General features: G+C 43.1%; 1 protein-coding gene across 1 annotated transcript in view; it reads left to right on the top strand.

Annotated features, from left to right (window-relative positions):
* The window catches only part of SLC38A6 (solute carrier family 38 member 6), a 110,557-nt gene that overhangs the window by 44,481 nt on the left and 39,670 nt on the right, over positions 1–26,406 (top strand). Inside the window, exon 6 of the mRNA XM_068254424.1 lies at positions 23,521–23,602. Within this exon, the coding sequence (XP_068110525.1) occupies positions 23,521–23,602 (82 nt within the window). The remainder of the gene's footprint in view (positions 1–23,520; positions 23,603–26,406) is intronic.

Below are 26,406 nucleotides of genomic sequence, written 5' to 3'. Positions count from 1 at the left end.
GTATCCCGCTCCCATTGCCAGGAGCGGTCTGAGCTTGCTCAGTAAGCAAACATTGCTACCGCGCATGCACAGAACGCTCCTAGCCCCAGGAGCGCGATAAAGGACTCACGTGGGGGGACAGCAGAGGAACTTCTGAGTGCGGGATGATGGCGAGGGAGCAGGGGAACTTCAGGGGGCTGGAAAAAAAAACCCAGGTAAGTAAATGGGCATTTATTTTTTTCTTTATTTAAATTTAGGTTCACTTTAACTTCATGAGTCAAAGTCCTCATGAATATGTTTGAACATTGGGCTATACACATAAGACGTTCTTCCTGTTTTCCTTTTCCCCGTGTTTCATGCATTTTTGGTAAACCTACAGGGTTAATCACCACTCCTCACAAAATCTCTGACACCTAATTAACACCTTACTTGCTAAATGTTTTTAAACTCCAGCAGACGTGCCCTCCCCCTCCTCTGGGCCGTGTTCCCTTTTTTTTATTTTATTTTCTGTCCAGGAAACCTGATCCCCTTGGCTCTCCCAGTCTTCCTGGGCTGACCAGGGAAGCCGCTCCGTGCTTTGGAGTGCTTTTCACTTCCTGGATTTTTGGCTTTTTGAGCAAGACATGAATTTTCACTCAAGTGCTCCTTTTTATTTTTTAATTGAGGCATAAAAAACACACTTTCTGCAAGTTGTCCTATGATAACAAAGTCAGAAGACTTTTCAACATTTTCCATTAACCCCCTGCGCACCCCCAGTCCCTGGATGCCTCCGATACAAATAGGAATTCTGGTTCAGCGACTGCAATATAGGCATCGCAGGAATTCTAAAAGCAGCAGGGACAGCCATACCATCCCAGGAAAAAAACAAAACCCATATATATTTAGATAAATATGTGTCCTTTTTACATAACAAATGGATTGTACTGTACTGTCCACATTTTCAATTCAGTGAATATTATATACTAATAGTAAATAAAGAGAAAACTGTTCCAGGCATTTTCCATATTTACTGCCGCTGACTGAAGCCAATCTTGATGTAATTTCCTTCCTATCATATCTTGCTTGCTTTGTAAGGACATGTGAGCACAGCATAGATTGTATTTCAGCAGCTTCTGCATAGGTGCGAGGTGTATTTCCCTTCTCAGCCTCATCTCACACTGAACTGCCCTCAGACAATCAGTGAGGAGCAGGAATGTGGGAGGGGAGATAACAACCTTCCCTCTTCCCAGCAATGTACCAGAAGAGAGCCAGGCTGACTGAGATAAGTTTCATTGCAGCAGAAACATTTATGATTATATTGGAGTACTTGCAACGCAGGGTCAGAATGTAGACTACATAATAAACACAGAGTAGTGGGTAAAACGAATTTAATTTTGTGGCTGACAATCCCGCTTTAATACCGAGATGTATCTAATCATTCTGGGTAAAGTGTACCTGCGGTGATATATGACATGATGCGTTAGACATGTGTATGTACAGTGCCTAGCACACAAATAACTAGGCTGTGTTCCTCTTCTTCTTTTTCTGCCTGAAAGAGTTAAAGAAAATCTGTATTCACAAAATGAATTATAAACAAACATCCCTGCCCGTTTGGGGTCATCTCCTAGCCCCCTCTGTATTATTTTCGCTGCTATCCGCTTAATAAAGAGGGTAAAAAAAAACAGTTTTATAAACTGTTTTGTAAACAGAAAAGATGGCCACCAAAACAGGAAGTACATCAGCAGAGCAGTGAACTCAGTTAATACACAGTGAGTACACAGAAAATTCAGTGAGTTACACATTGAATTCAGTCTCCAGAGGTTATGTGCAAGTTTTGGAAGAGCTCTGTGTCAATGAAGCATGACAAGCTGTGTCTGTTCTGCACTCCTGTCAGCCTGACAAGCAGCTTCCTCCTCAGCCAGCTATTCTTTGTTCAGTTTATCAGTCTGTGTTTATCAGCCTCACAGATAGCAGACAAGCTGACAGTGAGAGCAGGGAGGTTGTTTGCAAGGAATAAAACATCACAGGAGCACTGGAGGGGCGTGGAAGGGGCTAACTTGTTCACTTCCAGACACAGCTGACTAATCCGACAGGGGAAAGATAAGCTGATTTATTACAGAGACAGTGCAAGTAAAAAGTGCTGCAGTAAGCCAGGGCACAATGGAGCAGCCTTAGGAACTTGTAGGATAGGAGAAATAATGCTAAAATTTTTGTTACAGAGTCCCTTTAACAATTCCGGTATGAAAGTGACAGTTTCTCTCTAGTCGAGACCTAGTCGAACCAAAGAGTATAGGTCTGTACACACAATAGATTAAAGTCGCTGTACACAAGCGAGCAACATTGTGCAAAGGACTTTACCCCCGACAAAGAGAAATGACAAGTCTTTCAAACAACATTGTCCACACAATATTCCAATACAACTATGTAATTCAAATACTGTGCGCGGAAGCAACATTTCTCATGAAATGCTCACATGCTGTGGAACAGTGTTGTTTGAACAACATCCTACACACCTGGTTGAATGCACAATGTCATTTTAGTTGATCTGCCAGTTTGATCAAGCAAGCACCACTGAGGATAGAGAACTCAGACCTTGTTAGCTGTAAAGCCTGGGACACACTTCAATCACTGACCAGTTTTACCACCTCCATGTAGTATGAGAATCAGGGGCGTCGCTAGCCCTATTTTGGGGGGGCACGTGCCCCCAATCTGTCCTGGGGTGCCACGGATCTCCGCCCGGCCGCCCCCTCTGTCAGCCGCCGCGTCAGCGTCACTCAGACCTCAGGATCAGGCGACGAGCCGGCGACCAATCGTGCGGGCGCTAGGACCCAGCGCCCGCACTGATATGCGGAAGTGACATCACTTCCGCATATCGAGCGGGTGCGTCGAGCGCCCGCTGGTACTGGTCGGGTCGCCGCTGATCATGAGGTCTGATGCGAGGTAAGGGGGGGGGGGGAGCGGTGGCGGCGGCTAGAGGGGGGGCCTCCCTGTCACTCACTCACTCCCTAAAGGGCCTCCCTGGCACTCACTCACTTCCTAAAGGGGCTCCCTGGCACTCACTCACTGCCTAAAGGAGCTCCCTGGCACTCACTCACTGCCTAAAGGGGCTCCCTGTCACTCACTTCCTAAAGGGGCTCCCTGGCACTCAATCACTGCCTGAAGGGGCTCCCTGGCACTCACTCACTGCCTGAAGGGGCTCCCTGGCACTCACTCACTGCCTGAAGGGGCTCCCTGGCACTCACTCACTGCCTAAAGGGGCTCCCTGGCACTCACTCACTGCCTAAAGGGGCTCCCTGGCACTCACTCACTGCCTAAAGGGGCTCCCTGGCACTCACTCACTGCCTAAAGGGGCTCGCTGGCACTCACTCACTACCTAAAGGGGCTCCCTGTCACTCACTATCGGGGTCCCTGTCACTCACTACTTAACTGGAGGCGTCTGTCACTCACTAGCTAACCTGGGGGTCCCTGTCACTCACTACCTAACTTGGGGGGGCTACCATAGTAAAGGGGCATTCTGCCTATTTATGTGAAATGCTGTCTATTTATGTGCCTCATGACTGCTGAATTTGACTTGTTGGGAGCCTTATGATTTGTTGGGGGCCTCAAGATTGCTGAATTTGTCTTGTTGGGGGCCTCATGATTTGTTGGGGGCCTCATGATTGCTGAATTTGTCTTGTTGGGGGCCTCATGATTTGTTGGGGGCCTCATGATTGCTGAATTTGTCTTGTTGGGGGTCACATGATTGCTAACTGCGAGACTATGGGAAAAGCTGAATCCTTATCATATGAGACAATAGCATTAAACCTACTTTTTTAGCTTTTTAAAACAAAATAAAACTGGGAGGTTCTAAAAAATTGAATACATTTTTCAGGAGTAGGATGGATGAAATTGTTTATCTTCACAGTTTATTTTCAACTTGGATTTTCCATAATGTTCATGTATGAGTTAAAACGTTTGTACAGTATTTAGTTTAAATTGCTGTTGCCACTTTGCGATAGATAAGTGACTTTTGGGTTGCAGTTTGGGCACTCGGCCTCCAAAAGGTTTGCCACCACTGTCATAATCTAATGTCCCACCATTGCTAGGTTCATGTAAATTTGTCTCCACCCGTTACCACACCTATATTCTGGTCCATGGCCCACCCATTTTTCGGTGCGGCGCGATAAGCACGCCGCACAACATGATCCTCATATTTTTGGCACGCTAGCTGCAGTGTGCTGAATTCTGCTGCCTACAGTATGTACAGTATACGCTGTTCTCTAGTGCCTGCACTGTGTGCTGATTTACCTCCAGTGTGTACAGTGTAAGGTGTTACTCTGTGCCTTTACTGATTGTAAACCAGCTATATTGTATGCTGATCCCTGCTACTTTCAGTATGTACAGTATTAGCTGTAAAGCCTGGTACACACATACAATTTTGATTAGCCAATTTTAGCTCTGTTCATAAAATTCATTGTCTGTTGGTCCACTTACTGCACGGGGGTGGTAAAATTGGGGGTCAGTGATTGACCAATCAAAATTGTATGTGCGTATACATCTTTGATCTATGCCTATACTGATTGTAAATTATCCAAATAAAGGACAGGGGGCCCCATCCAATATTTCGATGGGCAGGCCCGTTATCTGTAGCTTACACCGCTGCTAAGTTCATGTACATTTGGCCCCACCCATGGCCATGCCCACTCACCTCAAGGCCATGCCCATTTTTGGCGCCACGCGCGCCGCATATACCTCCCCGCCTGGTGCCCACAGGTGCCCCCGGTCTCCAAGGACCCTAGAAACGCCCCTGATGAGGATCAACAGATATTGAATACTATGAGCAGCTTGTGTAGATAAATCCTCCAACTACATAGAGGTGGTAAAATTGGTCAGTGATTGGCCAATCATAATTGAAAGTGTATACAAGGTTTAAAGAGACACTGTAAAAAAAATATATATATATATATATATATATATATATATATATATATATATATATATATATATATAATACGTTGGTTGTGTAGTACGGATAATTACTAGAACATTAGTAGCAAAGAAAATATTCTCATATTTTATTTTCAGTTTTATAGTTTTTTTTTTTTTTTTAGTTTTTTTTTTTTTGTTTTTTTGTTTTTTAATAACATTGCATCATTCTCTAATATTTGCAGTTTACACACTACTCAGCATTCTAAATGATTTTACAGAGCAGGCATGTGAACTATTGACCTGTCCTCTGGGGAGAAAAAGAAAATACAATGACTGACAGTTGAGATAATAAGCTTCAGAAGACAGAACTCTCTGCGACTTTGAAAGTCGTAGAGCTCAGTGGCTTTTTTGCATAGATAACTGGAGTTTCTTTACTCTTCCTGTACTGGAAACAATATTAGACTTATGTCTCTGCTCCTAATGTTTTATTTCTTAGCTCGCGATCGCCAATAGGAGACTGTTAGAGGGCGAAACTGCCGTCTATTTACTGTGTACAGCGCTGCAATCTACTGCACCGCTGTACTGGGGACAGCTGTGCGATCGCTGTCATAGGCTGGCTGAGGGAGGGAGGGTGAGTTAAAAAAAAAAAGATTAAATAAATGGATGTATTTATAAGCAAATAAATATTTATTAAAAATAAAACAAACACCCCAGCACCAATCAGAGCTCACCAACAGAAAGTTCTGTTGTACGGCCCTGCAGCGAGGCCTTAAAGCTGCAGTGGCCTATTTTGTAAAAAATGGCCTGATCACTAGGGGGGATTAAGCCCAGGGTCCTCAAGAGGTTAAAGCAAACCTGAAGCGAAAATAAACGTATGAGATAATGATTTTGATGTGTAGTACAGCTAAGAAATAAAACATTAGGAACAAAGAAAAGAGTCTCATATTTTCCAGTATAGGAAGCATTCAGAAACTTCAGTTGTTATCTATGCAAAAGAGCTTCTCTGAACTCTTTGACCCCAGAAGACAGGCATGTTTTCTGAAACACTTAAACAAACAAGAAACAGTGAAAGACAGGTTGTTACAAGGTTTTACTGCAGGGAAGTTGAAAGGGTGTGGTTTGTAAACTGCAAATATGACAGACTGATGCAATGTTAAAAAAAAAACTATATACAGTAACTGAAAATAAAAATAAAACTCTTTTCTTTGCTGCTAATGTTCTATTGATTATTTGTACTACAGTTAAAGCAAGTGAAAAAAAAACTTATGATATAACAATTCATTATATCATAAGTTTTTTTGTTTGTTTTTCTTTCACTTGCTTTAACTGTTTGAATGGTGTTCTGCTACATTTTTTTGGTGTGTGTGTGTAGTAGCAGATTTGATGCTGTAAATAATCTTTTAGAACACAGAGGGAATGCGTATGAGTTTCATACCACTTTAAAGGGGAACTATGGCAAAAAAATTGTAAAATAAAATAATTGTAATTTAAAATAACAAGTAGCAGTAGGGTATTGTACCGTGTTAGCCATCAGTAAAAGCAAGACGTTTTAAATCAGGATGATACCGTTTATTGGCTAACTACAAATGAATAAGAATAAACAAGCTTTCGGCCTTGCAGCCTTCGTCAGGTTTACATCCTGTTAGTTTGCAAGCTGGTGGTACAGACAGCTTATATACATGCAACATCAAAAGGGAAAACAGATATTTTTTTCAAGCATAAATACGTCATTAAGATGCCTTAAAGAGAAACTCCGACCAAGAATTGAACTTTATCCCAATCAGTAGCTGATACCCACTTTTACATGAAAAATATAATGATTTTCACAAACAGACCATCAGGGGGCGCTGTATGACTGATTTTGTGCTGAAACCCCTCCCACAAGAGGCTCTGGTACCGTACGGTACTCTGGGCAAACTGCCACAATGTAACAATGACACACACAGGAAATGGCTGTTTATAGCTGACTGTTAAAGCCAGAACAGCTACATAATCTGCCCACAGTAACAATGTCACCATGTAATACATGTCAGAATGTGAATGTGGGAGAGGAAAGATTTTACAATGAGCAAACTCTGACTAAATCATGTATACATAATTATTGTAAAAATTAAGCACCTTTTTATATTAAATTATTTTCACTGGAGTTCCTCTTTAATTCAAACAGACCCACTAAATGGGGTAAGATAAGGATCCTTGTTTACTCCATTGCTCACAGACCTGGTATTAGGATTGACCCAGAGGTATCGTAAATTCTTAGTTCACAAGTTCAGCTAGAGTAGCTGAGACAGTTCAAATATCATCAAACTCATACCAATATAGAAAGTTGTTGTCCTTGTTCAAACCCTTCTGTACAGCTTTGAACCAATTTATAAATTTTGTTTCTGCTATTAATCGGTCATTTGACGTTTTGAAGCCGCCCTTCAGGGCAGTGACACGAAGACCATCCATGCTGTGTCCGTTGGACCGAAAGTGTGTAACAACTGGGAGTCCAGATTTGGTATCATTAATAGTGTGCCTGTGTCCATTCATACGTTTGCGCAGAGTTTGTCCAGTTTCTCCCACGTACATAACATTGGGGCATTTAGCACACATGATCAGATATACCAGATTGGTGGACCCACAGGAAAATTTACCTTGTACTCTGTACTCCTGTTGTGAACCTGGTACCGTTACCCTGTCAGTGGAGTAAATGTGTCTGCAGGTCCCGGCCCTGGATAAATACATCAACAAATTCAGATGCAGAATCTCTGACAGGATCCTGAGTAAAAGAAAGACACTGGCCCAGAACGTAACACCACAGGAGCGACAGGCCATCAGATCCCTTAAAGAGACTCCGTAACAAAAATTGCACCCTGTTTTTTATCATCCTACAAGTTCCAAAAGCTATTCTAATGTGTTCTGGCTTACTGCAGCACGTTCTACTATCACCATCTCTGTAATAAATCAACTTATCTCTCTTGTCAGACTTGTCAGCCTGTGTCTGGAAGGCTGCCAAGTTCTTCAGTGTTGTGGTTCTGTGATGCATCTCCCCCCTCCAGGCCCCTCTCTGCACACTGCCTGTGTTTTATTTAGATTAGGGCAGCTTCTCTCTTCTCTCTTATCTTTTACAAGCTGGATAAATCCTCCTCTGAGCTGGCTGGGCTTTCACATACTGAGGAATTACATACAGGCAGAGCTGTCTGCACTCTGCAGGAAGAAACAGCCTGACACTTCAGTGGAAGATAGCTGCAGGGGGAAAGAAACACACAAATTATCTCTTGAGATTCAAAAGGAAGGGTGTATACAGCCTGCTTGTGTATGAATGTATTTTCTATGTGTGGACAAACTGTACATCAACCTACTACCTGTTTTGGTGGCCATTTTGTTTGTTTATAAACAAAATTTTTAAAACTGTTTTTAACCACTTTTAATGCGGCGAGGAGCGGCAAAATTGTGACAGAGGGTAATAGGAGATGTCCCCTAACGCACTGGTATGTTTACTTTTGTGTGATTTTAACAATACAGATTCTCTTTAAGGAGAATAAGGACATTATTATTAAACCAGCGGATAAAGGTGGTGCCATAGTCCTAATGAACACCAGTGACTACATCCAGGAGGCACAAAGACAATTATCCAACACCGCTCACTATGCCAAATTACAGGGTGACCCCACAAAAGGCTACAGGATGGCACTTAATAGGATGGTTAACAGATTGCCTGCAAACATCAGACAACATGTAAGGACCCTTGTCCCTGAAGAGCATAGAACAGCCTGCTTTTACATGCTTCCCAAGATCCACAAAGAGGGAAACCCAGGCAGGCCCATAATCTCAGGGAGCGGAACTCTTACAGAGAACATCTCAGGGTGGCTGGAAAACTTCTTGAAACCTCTTGTCTGTAAAAGACCCAGCTACTTACAGGATACCACCCACCTCCTGAACAAACTGACAGCCATCGGCCAAGTACCTGAGGGAACCATACTGGCCACGATGGACGTGGAGTCCCTGTACTGCCGTAAATATCTTCAGGGTCGGGGCATACCTGTAAAGCCTATTACTGGACTGATCAAATTCATTCTCACTCATAATTATTTCACTTTTGGACAGGACCTCTATTTACAGCAGATGGGCGTGGCAATGGGCTCGCCATTCGCTCCACAGTATGCAAATCTATTCATGGCCAAAATCGAAGAGGAATACCTCAATGCATGTGGCATAAAACCCTTGGCCTACTTCCGCTTCATTGATGATATTTTAATCATCTGGTCCGCAAGTGAGGATGATCTTCTCCAGTTCCACAAGAACTTCAATGCCTTCCATCCTACAATCAAATTGAAACTTACCCACTCTCACACAGAGATTAACTTTCTGGACACCACCATATACATCAGGGGTAACAACATACAAACCTCTGTGTATCGCAAACCTACAGACCGTCCCACGTACCTAAGATATGACAGTTTTCATCCCAAGCACATTAAGAACTCTATAATTTACAGCCAAGCAATAAGGTACAACCGGATTTGTTCTGACAGGATGGACAGATACAAGCACCTGGATCACCTTAAGAACACTTTCATTAAACAAGGTTACAGTCCTCCTATGGCTGAGGCCCAAATCAGGAAAGCCAGCAACATCCCCAGGACTCCTGAAATATAAGCAAAACCAGAAAGAGGAACGTGTCCCTTTGGTTGTCACCTACAACCCACACCTGGAAATCTTAAAGAGTAACTGTCAGGCTGCAGAAGCTAATTTAAACCTCTATTCTCCTGTGTTAAACAGTTTAGAAGGAAGCTTAAAAGCCATTAGTGAAGATAAACATTTCAGTTACCTTTGATGTGTGCTTATCTTAAAGTCTGTTATAGACCCATAAAGACGCAAGCCGCAGCTAAACTGCAAAGCATTCTGGGGCCCTCCCCTCGGCTGCTAATGAGACGGTACAGGAGCTTCTAATCAGTCCAGCGCGAAACACTGATAAATCTCGGGGCAGTTTCACTGCAGGAGTCAGCTATTGTTCCTAGCCACATGGCTCATTAATATTCACTGCACACCGTGTTGTTCAAGAACCAGCTTATCTGTGATCAGAAGCAGGCAGGACATGACGACACATTTGGCTTCACAAACATGGAGCCTGCCATGAGCTGTCAGGAGCATCATTCTCTGCATATACTATATACAAATTCTGTGAAATCCAAACGTGGACAGTGAAATGCATATGTAATGTAAGTACAGCCAATCTTTAGCTACTGATATATGTGTTTATTTTCTCTGAGACCCTATACCTAACAGCTCCTCTTTAAGGAGGATTGCTAAGGAACTTCATCCCATTTTACACAAGGCTCACAGACTGAGAACGATATTCCCTAAACCTCCACTCTTGTCATATCGGCAACCACACAATCTAAAACAGATGATTGTCAGGAGCTCTTTGAATAGGCCTCAACAAAACGGAACATCACACTGCCGACAAATATGTGGGACCTGCAGACACATTTACTCCACTGACAGGGTAACGATACCAGGTTCACAACAGGAGTACAGAGTACAAGGTACATTTTCCTGTGGGTCCACCAATCTGGTATATCTGATCATGTGTGCTAAATGCCCCAATGTTGTGTACGTGGGAGAAACTGGACAAACTCTGCGCAAACTTATGAATGGACACAGGCACACTATTAATGATACCAAATCTGGACTCCCAGTTGTTACACACTTTCGGTCCAACGGACACAGCATGGATGATCTTCGTGTCACTGCCCTGAAGGGCGGCTTCAAAACGTCAAATGACCAATTAATAGCAGAAACAAAATTTATAAATTGGTTCAAAGCTGTGGAGAAGGGTTTGAATAAGGACAACAACTTTCTATATTGGTATGAGATTGATGATATTTGAACTGTCTCAGCTACTCTAGCTGAACTTGTGAACTAAGAATTTACGATACCTCTGGGTCAATCCTAATACCATGTCTGTGAGCAATGGAGTAAACAAGGATCCTTATCTTACCCCATTTAGAGGGTCTGTTTGAATTAAGGCATCTTAATGACGTATTTATGCTTGAACAAAATATCTGTTTTCCCTTTTGATGTTGCATGTATATAAGCTGTCTGTACCACCAGCTTGCAAACTAACAGGATGTAAACCTGACGAAGGCTGCAAGGCCGAAAGCTTGTTTATTCTTATTCATTTGTAGTTAGCCAATAAATGGTATCATCCTGATTTAAAACTTCTTGCTTAAAATAACAAGTAAGAAGTTTTTTCCAGAGTAAAATGAGCCATAAATTACTTTTTTCCTATGTTGCTGTCACTTACAGTAGGTAGTAGAAATATGACAGAAGCGACAGGTTTTGGACTAGTCCATCTCTTCATGGGGGATTCTCAGGGATTTATTTATTTTGAAAAGCACTTAGTGAATGGCAGTTGCTCTGTCCAACTGCCAAAAAAACTGTGTAGCGAGCAAGGAAGCTGGCCAGCATCATGGTTTTAAATTATTTTTAGGGAATATCTTTATAAAGAATAAAAGCCTTGCTGAGAATCCCCTATAAAGAGATGGGCTAGTCCAAAACCTGTCGCTTCTGTCAGATTTCTACTACCTACTGTAAGTGACAGCAACATAGGAGAAAAGTAATTTATGGCTCATTTTACTCTGGAAAAAACTTACTTCCTTTTTGTCTGTTTGCACATATTTTAAATGTTACAATTTTTTACCATAGTGCCCCTTTAAGTGAGCAAGTAAGATCTCCCATGATGCATCTTTTCTGAACATGCAAATCATCTCTAAGGCCTTGTTCACATTGCGTTCCAATCGCGTTACAGTTCGCATTGGGCGCTTCTTGACGCTTTTTCTTTTTGTGATTTCTGTCCATTGGGCGTTTTTTGTAAGCGTTTTTGTAAGCTTTTTTTGGGGGGCGTTTTGCGATTTCTTAGGCCTTATTTTTAAAGGGAAAAGGACCTAAAAATCCCGGAAACACTTCACATTTAGGGCTTGATTCACTAAACTGTGAAAATTCAAATATCACACCTTATCAACAATATCACACTTTATACAAGTTAACACGCCTTATCAGAGTAGCATAGCTAGCACTACGAACTTATGCCTGCTAATTGGCAATGGCGCTCGTCCTGCCCTGAGCCCCTGCGGGTTCGTAGCGCTCACCATGCTACTCTGATAAGGTGTGATATCGTTGATAAGGTGTGATATCGTTGATAAGGTGTGATATCTTTCATAAGGTGTGATATTTGAGTTATCACGGTTCAGTGAATCAAGCCCTTAAATTGACCGGGAAAAAACGCCCAAGAAATCGCTGGCAAAAGCGCTTTTTCTAGCACTTTGCACTTTTCCTATACTTCCCATTATCGCAAAATCGCCCCCAAAAAATGGTCCATGCATCACTTTTCAGATCGGAAAGCGAACGGACGCCCCAATCTGAAGTAGCGCATAGGAAAACCTGGTGTAAGCGCTTTCAGCCCTGATTTTGAAAAATAGCCGGCTCTTGAAAAAATGAAAAAGTGCCTGTAGTGCGAACGAGCCCTAAAAGCCAGACGCACAGCCAGAGCCGCTGGTATATAGCAAGCTTATAGCTTATGCATTTTACAAAGCCACTATAAACTAAACTGCATCACGCTTAAAGGAGTTATCAGGCTAATATTATCAAAATAAGTTCTACTTCCCCGGGGCTTCCTCCAGCCCCAAGCTCCCAGCATGTCCCTCGCCGCAGCCGTTCGCCGCAGCTCCATTCCAGTCCCCGGCGATGACGTCAGGGCAACCTCCAGGTCAGCCTGAACTGCGCCTGCGCAGTACACTCCGATCCACATGGCGGTGATTGACAGCGCCGTTCACGCAGGCGCAGTACAGGCCGACCTGGTGGTCACCCTGACGTCATCGCCGGGGACCGGGAGGGAGCTGTGGCGAACGGCTGCGGGCAGAGCTGCGGCGAGGGACATGCTGGGAGCTTGGGGCTGGAGGAAGCCCCCGGTAAGTAGCACTTATTTTGATAACATTAGCCTGATGACTCCTTTAAACAAACCAAAAAAAAAAGCACACTATTTGTATATATTTCTGTTACACACTAAAAATACATTGATTTGTTAATGTCTGTCTAATGTGTTGCGTATGTATAATTGTGTAATGTTCATTTTTCAGTATCATTTCTATTTACCCTTGTGTGCATCACTTGTGCAGTGCCAGGGGAGATGCTGGCCTTATAAATTATAATAATAATAGCATCTTTCAGATGACGCCATTGTCGTCTGTGTCAGATACTTGGGCCCCGGCCAGGGAAACTCGATCCTTTGGAAATGCACTTGCCTCTCCATTGACAGATCAGGAGAGATGAAGTGTCAGCTAGGGGCCTGCATCTCCCCATCAGACATGAAGCCACACTGCCATCTGCTGGCTGCCTGATCTTTTCTCTGCAGTTGTGGCTTTGCATGGCTGTCAAGTTTAAGAAAAAAAAAAAAGTTTTGAATTAGGATGATCCCATTTACTGGCTAACTTAGATGAAAAGGAGTAATCTTTTGGCTATGAAGCCTTTCTCAGACTTGATTGATTATACAGGATTCAAGTCTGAGGAAGGCTTCATAGCCGAAAGTTAGGAATCATCCCGATTCAAAACGTCTTTCTTTTACTGATGGCTAACAAGGTGCAATACTCCACTTCTAGTTTCCAGTAGAATAAGGGGAGACCGCCTCCTCACTGTGTAGTCATTGTGTAATTATTTAGCATTTACTTCTTCTGCAGCACTTTACAGAGTACATAGTCGTGTCACTGACTGTCCTCAGAGGAGCTCACAATCTAATCCTACCATAGTCATAGTCTAATGTCCCACCATATTATTATGTATTTATATAGCACTGACCTCTTCTGCAGCACTTTACAGAGTGAATAGTCATGTCACTGACTGTCCTCATAGGAGCTCACAATCTTATCCTACCATAGTCATAGTCTAATGTCCCACCATATTATTATGTATTTATATAGCACTGACCTCTTCTGCAGCACTTTACAGAGTACATAGTCATGTCACTGACTGTCCTCATAGGAGCTCACAATCTTATCCTACCATAGTCATAGTCTAATGTCCCACCATATTATTATGTATTTATATAGCACTGACCTCTTCTGCAGCACTTTACAGAGTACATAGTCATGTCACTGACTGTCTTCAGAGGAGCTCACAATATAATCATACCATAGTCTAATGTTCTACCATATTGATATGTATTTATATAGCACTGACATCTTCTGACTATCCTCAGAGATGCTCACAATCTTATACGGTACACAATATTTATACTTTTATCTTCTGCAGCATTTTACGGAGTACTTAGTCATGTCACTGACTGTCCTCAGAGGAGCTCGCAATCTAATCCTACCATAGTCACAGTCTAATGTCCTACCATATTATTATGTACTTAATGTATATAGCACTGACATTCTTCTGCAGCACTTTGCAGAGTACATAGTCATGTCACTGACTGTCCTCAGAGGAGCTCACAATCTAATCCTACCATAGTCACAGTCTAATGTCCTACCATATTATTATGTACTTAATGTATATAGCACTGACATTCTTCTGCAGCACTTTGCAGAGTACATAGTCATGTTACTGTCTGTCCTCAGAGGAGCTTGCAATCTAATCCCAGCCATAGTCCTAGTCTAATGTCCTACCATATTATTATTATTATTATGTATTTATATAGCAATGACATCTTCTACAGCACTTTACAGAGTACAGAGTCATGTCACTCAGAGTCCTCAGAGGAGCTCACAATCTAATCCCCACCATAGTCATATTCTGATGTCCTACCATACTACTGCTCGCTGGTTGATGGAAAACTTTAGAAATATAGGTAATACGGACCTTTAGAAATGTAGGTAAATTCCTGCCAGTCAGATATGCATTGTTTCTTTATGTTGGTATACTTTCATTTGGTTGCCAGGAGTGGTGTTTTGGTCTAATGCCCTGGGAAACAGCAATTCCTACTGAACAGTCCATATATACCAGTGCTGGTGACACGCATCTGGCTCATAGCCTCCTGCGCAGATATTATCATAGTGGATATAGGAAGTCTATTATTCAGCAGACAGTGAAGGAGTTTGACACTTTCTGTCCACACCAGCCATGCCCTGCAAACATTTATTATATAAATAAAAGCCTCCCAAAGCCACAGGATAAACACATAACTTCCTCCCATAGTGCATCCGTTTGTTTAGTGTTTCCTAATTAATCCTTTAAGTAGCTGACGGCCTCCCCCCTGAGTGCCGACAGTCCGGTGGTTCCTTTCATTCAGGGTAAACAAGACTAGAAAGGCATCACAGGCTAGAAGCAGCAATTCACTGGTTGATTCTTATTTATTTATTTTTAAGTGTCTTTTTATTTACCAGATTGCCTTCCCTACCCCTCTAGTGTAGCAATCACAGCTCATAGCTCTGTTATCTCCCGAAAATAGCTGCTCTTTGATGGGACCAGGAGCAGCCGTGTGATTGGCTCTGCTAATCGTAGTTACCCAATGATGGTGCAGCTTGGGCATCTGCCTAGTCTTCACTCCGAGATTTACTTAAAGGAATACTGTAGAGGGGTTGGGGGAAAATCAGTTGAACTTACTTGGGGCTTCTAATGGTCCCCCGCAGACATCCTGTGCCCGTGCAGCCACTTACCGATGCTCCGGCCCCGCCTGCGGTTCACTTCTGGAATTTCAGACTTTAAACCCTGAAAACCACTGCGCCTGCGTTGCCGTGTCCTCACTCCCGCTGATGTCACCAGGAGCGTACTGCGCAGGCCCAGTATGGGCGTCCGCTCCGGCCCACGTGGCGGTGATTGACAGTGCCGCTCGCGCAGGCGCAGTACAGGCCGACCTGGAGGTCGCCCTGGCGTCATCGCCGGGGACCGGGAGCAGGCTGCGGCGAACGGCTGCGGGCAGAGCTGCGGCGAGGGACATGCTGGGAGCTTGGGGCTGGAGGAAGCCCCCGGTAAGTAGCACTTATTTTATGTATATTGCCTTATGACTCATTTAAAGGACCTCTGTCACTAAAATCTTAAAATGTAAAATATATGTAAACATATACAATTAAGAAGTAGGTTTCTTCCAGCGTAAAATGAGCCATAAATTACTTTTCTCCTATGTTTTCTCCTATGTTGCTGTCATTACAGAAGGTAGTAGAAATCTGAACGAACCGACAGGTTTTGGACTAGCCCATCTCTCATGGGGGTTTCAAAGGGATTTCTGTATTTTCAAAATGCACTTAGTGAATGGCAGTTGCTCCATCCAACTATCAAAAAAATATACGGTGAGCAGGGAGGCTGGCCAGCATCTTTATATAAATCTTTTACAGGGAGTGTCTTTATAAAGAATAAAGGCCATGCTGAGAATCCCCTATGGAGAGATGAACTAGCCCAAAACATGTCGGTAATGTCAGATTTCTACTACTTACTGTGAGTGACAGCAACATAGGAGAAAAAGTAATTTTATGTCTCATTTTACTAAGTACTTTAGGAAGAAATGTACTTTTTATTTGTGTTTTAAATTTTTAAGATTTCTGCAACAGTTCCTCTTTAAGGAGGAACTATAGTCAAAATAACGTAATAAATAAAATTGTAAAATCCCATTGCAAAATTTTTCCTCATCCTGATTTAGGGCCCGTTTCCACTTGTGCGCGCGCGCTGGGGGGAAGGGGGGTGTATTGCTTCTTTATCTATACACACCACAGACTAAAATTGCAATCGCTAAGGCCAGCATTTTGCGATTTTGTGAGTGATTTTTTTTTTTTAAGCACCTCCCGGCGCTTACCTGCACGCTACAGTTTTTTGTAAAGCGCTTTTCTAAGTGCTTATGCAGAGCAATTTGTTTGTTCACAAGTCAGTAAGTGAACTCTTTGACCCGGAAAAGAATAAATACAATGTGTTTATTCATAAAGCACTGGGGAAATCGCTTAAAAAGCATTTTTTATACCTTCCATTGAGGCAAATCGTCCCGAAAATAGTACTGGCAGCACTTTGGTGAGCGGATCGGAATCGAACTGCTCAGATGTAAACACTCTCATAGGGAATCATTGCACAAGCGCTTTTAGCGTGATTTTGAAAATCGCTGGTGCTTTAAAAAAAAAAAATGCCTTAGGTGTGAATCCTGGACACATTTTGGCATCAGCACCGTAGACCTCAAAATAGGATGCGAACGCTAAATGGAACTGCCATCCTTGACAATCCCTGACAGGTTCTCTTTAATAATTTAGATGACAAAAAAGCATGAATCCTCCCGATCTGTGACGCGCTCTCGCTACTTTTTTTTTTCTTTTTAAATAAAAAATAACTGAAATGGAAAAAAGTTGTCATGAGAACTTGGCCTGGTGCCTACCCTGGCATTGACCTGGTTAATCAGGCGCATAATGTGCTGTAACTGGATATTATTTTGCTAGCGAGGGCAGGGATGCAGAGACCCTGCTGGCTGCGTCTTGCCATAGCAGGAGGCAGCTGTGTGCGCCGGGGAAGGGGGCTGAGGCTCCGGCTTCGCCACAATACGGAATATATTTTGTCAGCCTGACCCCGTGACTGTTATTATTTAACCTTCCAGCAGGTATCCGACTTTTAATATTCATATTATTCCCATTTCCTGTGGAAAGGCATTCTGGGTCTCTCCCTTTTAATTCAGTGAACTCCAGTGCTGTGAATATCTCTGCTGTGAAAACATAATTAATATTCTCGCACTTCGGGGTGAGATGTAAAGGGATCCCTCTGGCTCTTCCTGAGGACGGAAACTCGGAATTCAAAGTATAACCAGCTCCATGAAATGTGCATCTTTCAAAGATCTTTAACTGTATCTGATCTGCAGCTGTGATTTCAGCTTCTTAGCTGTTTGTACAGTTTTAGGTTTCAACAACAAGGTTTTTTTGTTTTTTTTCTTGTTTTTTTTCTGGGTTTTCCTGACGGCCATTGAAAATATAGCACTTTTCACTTTATCCAGCGGGGTACATTTTTAAAGACACACAAGGAAGTGTGAGCAAAAGTGGAGCAGCCAATCAGGTTTCAGCCTTTCAATGAAACTAATATCCTTATTGGTAGTGAGACACCAGGTCCACTTCTGCTCTATTTTCACTGCAGTTGATCTGCAGCAAAAAAAAAAAAAAAAAAAAAGGCCCAGTAGAGAGAGACTGGGAAATGTCTCTCTATCTCTACCCCATCTCTATCTTTTGCCTAATTGTAACCTCTGCCCCTTTAAACCTCTTTCTTAAGCCTAACCCTAACTTCTGCTCTGACCTAACCGCACCAGATGCCTAACCCTAACCTTTGCCAAACCATAACCTCTTTTTGAAGCTTAAGCATAACTTTTGCACCAACCATAACCTCTTTCTGAAGCCTAACCCTACCCTCTGTTCCAACCATAACCTCTTCTGAAGCCTAAAGGTGCCCATACACAGTACAATAAAAACATTAAATGTTCATGTTTTTTCAACCAAAACGATCAAATCGAATGAAAGTTTAAAATAATATTTTTTTTTTCGATCAAGAAAAAAGAATCAACATTTTTTTCAACTAAAATCCGATTGGACATGTTGGAAAAATCTTCGTTTGATCTAACAGAATAATCAAACAAAATTATCTAATCAAAAGAAAATGTAAAAATTGCAGGATGTGTGGGCACCATAAGCCTAAACTAGGTGGGTTCTAAGACCGCTATCAGCACACAGAGGTTAGGTCTGCATATACTGCCCAGCCTCTGTTGCTATACAGTTCCCCCCACAAGCCCCCCTGCGCTCTGCTTGCCCCCCATAAATCACACATCCGGCTAGCTACACGCAGCATGTCACAGCCGGCTGTTTACGTTTGGAAATGTCAGTGTCGCTGCTTCCCCGCCTCCTCCATAGCACTGGTCCCTACCCACGTCCTTTCCCTCCCCGCTGATTGGAGGGAAGGGACGCGGCCGGGGACCTGTGCTATGGAGGAGACGGGGGAGCTGCGAGCAGGGCTGTGGAGTCAGTACCAAAATCCACTGACTCAGACTCCTCAGTTTAGGATTCCACCGACTCCTCGACTCCGACTCTTCTAATTTGCATATTACAATCTTGTTGATTTAAAGTATATAACATGAAATTCGTCTTTTAACTGCCAACGCTTAGCAATTTTAAAAGACGACTGAAGTGAGAGGGATATGGAGGATGCCATATTTATTCCCTTTTAAACAATACCAGTTATCTGGCTATTTGGCTGATCTTCTGCTTCTAATACTTTTAGTCATAGACTAAAACTAGTCCTTGGTAAGAGTACTTGTAAAAGGTACAGACCGGAACAAAGAACATCTATCAGGCCCTAGGCAATGTAACTGTGGGTACATGTAAGAATGATGTGCAGGTACTCTGCAGGAGAATGCGGGGATTCTTCCTCTATTACACATTCTTCATGTACAATCTGAACCAGGTTTATGGGTGATAGACAACACCTCTGTGTTCAATGTGCACAGCATTCTCAGTGGATTCCCTGCAGCTCTGTGGAGAGTGCATATGTAGAGTATAGTACTACTGTGTAACAAAGTAAACCTGAGACAGATGAAATTAAAAGTTTTATACATACTTGGGGCTTCCTCCAGCCGCCTTCAGGATAATCAGTCCCTCGCTGTCCTCCTCCACCACCTGGATCTTCTGCTATGAGTCCAGGTACTTGAGCCAGTCGGGCGTAGTGCGCATGCACACACTCCGCCGCCGGGAGCGTACTACACCTGTGCAGCACTATTGTGCAGGTGCGGAACGCTCCTGGCTGTGGAAGCAGCACGCACCCGGACTGTGCTGACTGGCTGAATTACCAGGACTCATAGCAGAAGATCCAGGTGGTGGAGGAGGACAGCAAGGGACTGATTAGCCTGAAGGGGGCTGGAGGAAGCCCCAGGTATGTATAAAACTTTTCTTTTCATCCCTCTCAGGTACCCTTTAATTCATAGTCACCAAACCAAATTTTAATAGCATATCAAATTATTTTATTTCATGAGCAAAGAGAGTGTGTACATTTTGCATAAACCAGCATCAACGCAGAATTATTTCCATCTCATTGACCATCTCTATTAGTGACACGGCTACACATCAGGCTTTATTCTTACAGCATAGATGTTATTTAGTATATATAAAATATTCCGGTGTACACATCATATATACTGTACAGTCACAATCAAATATGTATATCTGACTTTAAAAATACGGGGACTGCAGCACAAGTAACTATTTGTTGATTTGGTTTATTTCCTTTTTGTGGACTAAGCACAGCTATTACTGTGTATATAAATGATTTATGACTATTATCTGAGAAATAGAACATTTTATCATATTTTCTATTTTAATTACAGTTTAAATTCCTTAGGAGTTGGAGTAGGTGCATTTTTTCTCAGGCACCCAAAATTGCTCCAACTCCACGACTCGGACTCCACAGCCCTGTCGGCGAGACTGACATATCCAAAGGTAACAGCCGGCTGCGACACGCTGCGTGTAGCTAGCCGGCTGTGTGATTTATGGGGGGCAAGCAGAGCACTGGGGGGGCCTGTGGGGAGAACTGTATAGCAACAGAGGCTGGGCAGTATATGCAGACCCAGCCTCTGTGTACTGGTAGCAGTCTTAGAACCCACCTCGGGTTCTATTTAAGCTTAACCTCTCTGCTCCCGCCATAACCTCTTTCTGAAGCCTTAAAGCGAATGGGAACCGCATTTAAAAAAATGAGACAGATACTTACCTAAGGAGAGGGAAGGCTCTGGGTCCTATAGAGCCTTCCCGCTCCTCTCCTGGTCCCCTCTTTCCAGTGCTGCGTCGCCCAGTAGCAGTATTTGACTAAATTAGTCAAATACTGCTTTACCCGTCCGTAGGAGGCTTTAGAAGTCTTCAGGGAGCCCGAGTGCTCCTATAGAAGGGCGGCCCTGTACTGCGCCTGCGCAAGCACGCTCTCTTGCACCCTCACGCCTGTGCAGTATGGAGCCGCACGCCTTCAGGAGGACACGGCTCCCAAAGACTTCCAAATACCCTTTCGGCAGGGGATTGAAACGGGGGGGGGGGGGGGGGGGGGAGCCAGCACAGGATAGAAAGCACCGAGAGAGGAGACGGAAGGCTCTATACGACCCAGACCCTTCCCTCTCCTTAGGTAAGTATTTGCTTCATTTTTTAAAAATGCGGTTCCCATTCACTTTAAAATGCCCATACATGGTACAATTTTTCATTTTTTTTCCCGAATTGGATCATTTAGTTAGATTATTCCGTTAGATCGAATAGAAAGATTTTTCTAACATGTCTAATCAGATTTTTATAGAAAAAAACTGGATAATCGTTCGTTTTTCTTGATCGAAAAAAGGATTCTTTTGAACTTTCATTTGATTCGAACGCTTTGGTAAAAAAAAGAAATGGGAAAATTGAACATTTTTATTGTACCGTGTATGGGCACCATAAGCCTAACCTCTTCCCCAACCACAACCTCTTTCTGAAGCCTAAGCCTGACCTCTGCCCCAACCACAACCTCTTTCTGAGGCCTAACCTCTGCCCCAACCATAACCTCTTTCTGAAGTCTAACCCTAACTTCTGCCCCAGCCATAACTTTTATCTGAAGCCTGACCCTAACTTCTGCCCTAACCATTACCGCTTTCTGAAGCCTAAGCCTAACCTCTGCCCCAGCCATAAGTTATTTCTTCCCCAACCTTAACCTTTTCCTGAAGCCTAACCTCTGCCGAACTTTAACCGCTTTCTGAAGCCTAACCTTAATTTCTGCCCTGACCTAACCTCTTCGTGTTGCCTAAGCCTAACCTCCACCCCAACCATAATCTCTTCATGAAGCCTAATCCAAACCTCTGCCCAAACCATACCAGCGGAGGACCAGAATGGACAATGGCAGGTGAGTATTTTGCAAAGTGTATGCAGCAAGCAGCCTAGTGAGACCAGAAACTGTTCACTCAAGGCCATTTCTAGCCTTTTTGTCACCCCAGGCAAGAAGGGGTGTGCTTCATTCAGGCGCATGGTTACGCTCAGGGGCAGGGCTTAACCCAGAGGTGTTGTGCTCCTAGGACCAATGGCACTCTAAGCAGTATCCTGGAATGCCTTTGGTTAAAACCAGCCCTGCATTCACTCATAGGCTGGCATTTATTCCATCGGCCTCCATCACCATCCACTTCTTCTGGTCAAGCGGCAGAAATCGCGTAACGCATAATCTTGCATTCTGTTCGGCGAATTGGAGTGATGTAAACGGATTCTATTGCTTCGCCTTGGATTCTGCCTGAAGTAGCCCTTAATGGGATTGGTAATTTAGCATGGTTTTTATTCTGTTTTTAAAGAGGAACTGGAACCTGCATCCCAATCAGTAGCTGATACCCCATTTGCCATGAGAAATCTTTACTTTTTCTTGAATAGATAATCAGGGAAGTCTTTATGGCTGATATTGGGGTCAACCCCCTCCCACGGTGTGATGTCATGACCATGGTCCTGACAGTTTCCTGTCTGTGAACGTTGTTGCATTGTGGGAAATAATGGCTTTTTCCATCTGTCAAGCAAGCAGTATCTCCCTCTGTGCATAATGAACATTCCCAACAGATCGCCTGGCAGGAGTAAAGATGTGACCACCAGTGATCCATTTCAGTATGTAAATCAGGGAGAGGAAAGATTATAGAAAACACTGGCTAAATGATCTATAGATGAATATTGTAAAAATGGAGCAACTTTATTCATTATGTTATTTTCACATTTCCTCTTTAATGCAGTTTTAAACACTTCTTTGCCCAATATTGAACCTGGAAGTGTTCAGCATTAGGATATGTAATTACCTGCAGTGACACCACAGTAGTAAATGTCTTATATGTGTGACTTTATTCATTTTTATGTTATCCGATTTACTTTATGTCGGTTTTTTAAGTTATTGTATACTATGTGTGTTTAGGGGGTTCCCTTGTATTCCATTAGGTTCACATTCTATATTACATAATTTTGAATGTGAATATCCCTTCCTGTATGTGGAGGTATGGGAGTTCCTGCCTTTTGGGACCACCCACTCCACCATGTGTCATTGGAAAGCAACTGATTAAAGGATACCCGAAGTGACATGTGACATGATGAGATAGACGTGTGTATGTACAGTGCCTAGCACACAAATAACTATGCTGTGTTCCTTTCTTTCTTTCTCTGCCTGAAAGAGTTAAATATCAGGTATGTAAGTGGCTGACTCAGTCCTGACTCAGGCAGGAAGTGACTACAGTGTGAGCCTCACTGATGAGAAATTCCCCTTTTTTTACCTCTTTCTTGCTCTCAGAAGACATTTTCTGCTAAGAAAGTGTTTTACAGTTGGAATTTCTTATCGGTGAGGGTCACATTGTAGTCACTTCCTGTCTGAGTCAGGACCGAGTCAGCCACTTACATACCTGATATTTAACTCTTTCAGGCAGAGAAAGAAAAGAAAGGAGCACAGCATAGTTATTTGTGTGCTTGGCGCTGTACATACACATGTCTATCTCATCATGTCACATGTCACTTCGGGTATCCTTTAAGGACAAATTGGTCCGAAACATGACAGTTGTATGATGTGGGGTGATTTCCGGATACATCCACAATAAAGGATCCTAGTTTTATGGACATCGTGTGGGCATTTTTCTACCTTTTAAGTAAATGTCTTATATCAGCATATTCTCCAGCACTGATTGCATATCACATACAGCATGTGTTCTCTCTGCAGCCATGTCTTCCTACCTCTTCATTATCAAGACCGAGCTGCCGGCTGCTATCGCAGGATTCTTATCTGGTGGTGACCACAGCGGGTGAGTGCTGGACATTATTTACTGTTCACTGCAGGGCCCGTTCCCACCAGAGCTGAATGCGGCCCGAATCTGCACCGAACCTGCAGTCTGGTGGGAAAATGCTGCCTAGACTTTAATTTGTAGCATCTGTTTTGAATGTAAGGGGTGCAGTCAGGGCCGGATTTACCATAAGGCACTGTAGGCACGTGCCTACAGGCGTCTGATGATGAAAAGGCGGCTCACACTCCTCCAGGGAGGAGCGCCTTTCTCCTTCCCTGTGCAAAGTCCTGATGAGAGTGTAATTTAGAGGTTACTCACCCAGATCTCGTCATTCCACTGATGAGATCTCCCTTCAGTCAGGGGTACCACTAGCTATTTATTATTGAGGTTTCTCTAGCTGCCTAATACTTGGGGCACCTCTAGCTACTTGATATTGTGGATAGCTCTGGCTACGTAATGCTAAGGGGCACCTCTAGCTGCCTATGACGGGCAAGGGAAGTAAGGGAGAAGTGACAGCTGGGCCAGCCAGCACACTTGTGGTGCGGTTTGGATTATGGAGGGTTAAGGCTAGGATGCCAGGACATCTGTGCCTATAGGCTCCTTTGAGGGAAATCTGGGCCTGGGTGCAGTCTGCCTATAATAGGCTCGGCACACCTAAGCTGGTAGTCATTCAGATGCGGCCTGGTTTAGGATGCGCTGACATCTCTCTCTGCTGTCCACAAAAATGTAATTTATACTTGCTTCTCCCAGGTTATACATATGCTTACATGTTATTTTAATTAGATTAGGGTCCCTTCCAATAGGATGACCTCACTGCGGTGGAAGGGTGAAATATGGAATATTTTGCATGCAAGTTGTTTTGGAAGCTAACATCCTTCATAAGCATAAAGTTTTAGCATCTGTTCTGAATGCAAGGGGTGTGGTCTGCTTGCAAGAAGCTCTTCACACCTAGTCATTCAGATGTGGTCTGTCTGGTTTAGGATGCGCTGCCATTTCTCTCTTCTGCACAGATTCACTTGTTTGCATTCCGGACCGCACTGCAGATTCCAGCAGAATGCACCCTAAGCGATCTGGATGCGTGCTCGCATCATTTCTAGTGTAAACCAGCCCAGTAATCCTTAGTTGATGCAGGATTATGCAAATGATGTATGCAGTCTGAAAATGAACCAGTCAAATCTTGCCAAGGTGGAATTCTATTGGTCCGTTTTTGTAAAGCTGTATAAAATTGAATAATCCTGCATCAGCTCAGAATTATTTGCATCTCATTGACCATCTCTAATTAGGAGCGACATGAACTGTCCGATATTCTCTCTGAAGTGTGAGAATGTGTTTGTGTGATTCCAAAGAATAAAAACAATGAAAAACAAAATTCCCATAATGTGATGTCCCGACCTTTAGGGATGGTCAGTGAGATGTGAATCATTCAGAGTTGATGCATAGTTATGCAAATTATGTAAGCAAGGCTATGCAGCTTGAAAACAGAAAGGAATATGATTGGTCCATTGCAAAGCTGCATACTACTGTATACAAAATGTGCATAATCCCGGGAATTATTTGAATCTCATACTTACCATGGTCTAAGGCCAATTTTGAGGCTATATTCCCGTCGTGCTGTGTTTATATATATATATATATATATAATGGCACGGTTGAGTTTCTGTGATTGCCACTTGTCTGCGTGGGTTTCCTCTGGGCACTCTGGTTTCCTCCCACATCCCAAAAACACACAGGTATTGGATGTATACAGGGAAATGTCTTCCCGCTAAATGGCCCTAGATTATGATGGACATATATTGTAGGGATTAGGTTGTAAGTCCCTCTGAGGGATAGTTACGGCCCTTTTTCCACTACCAGCGTTTTGCAATCTGATTCTGATCGCTTGCGGATTTCAAAACGCTAGATACTAGTGGAAACCGGAAACTGGTGGAAAGTGCGATCTGTTAGCATTGCGATTTTCTCCTAACTGCAATTCCTCTCCTTCTGCTCATCATTTTTTTTTTTTTTTTTTTTTTAATTCTGCAAAGCTTGGCAAAGATGTCAGCGACCTGTTTCCAACCACTGGACAGCCTATCTACGCCCCTGTATACTTCATTTAACAACCAGGGGCGTAGATACACTATACAGGTAGTCCCCGACTTACGAACAACCCGCCGATATGAACGGCATGGATTCTCTGTTTCCATGGGAACAAGTAAAAAAAAATTCAAATTGGACTTGTAGTTTTTGAGAAAATCGATTTTAAAAAATTCTAAGAAAAATGGCAGAGGTGACACGGTGGGTGGGGGGGGGGAGGGTGACACTGGATGCCCAGGGGGGCACAGAGGAGGTACAGGGGACAGTGATGGCACAATGTCCCAACTTAATAACAGATTCAGAACGAACCTACAGTCCCTATCTCTTTTGTTAACCGGGGACTACCTGTACTCTATTTACTTACAGCATGTGCACCTGTGACCCACTGAGGCAGAGTAGTGATTGGTGAATGGGAACTTGTGTTCCCAAAGTCAATCAAAGTACCCACAGTGATGATCACCGGCATCAGCAACATGCCGGTGGTCATTAACAAAATGAAAGTAAACACATACACATTACTTCCTGTGTACTGTTCAGTACACAGGAATAAAATGTGGTGACATCTAGTGGCCAAAACATAAAAAGACTATATTACATTAAAATAATAATAATAAAACGTTTAGGCCATTTTGGTGTGATAAGTAGTGATGCATTTATTGGTCAATAAATGGGAGGACCGTGAAATGTGAAAATCGCACTGGTTTTTAAAGATAATCTGTACTGTAAACAATAAAAAGCATACCATTCTATTC

This window comes from Hyperolius riggenbachi, chromosome 9 (assembly GCF_040937935.1).
Source record: "Hyperolius riggenbachi isolate aHypRig1 chromosome 9, aHypRig1.pri, whole genome shotgun sequence".
Classification (NCBI taxonomy): Eukaryota; Metazoa; Chordata; class Amphibia; order Anura; family Hyperoliidae; genus Hyperolius; species Hyperolius riggenbachi.
This window is presented reverse-complemented; position numbering and strand designations above follow the sequence as displayed.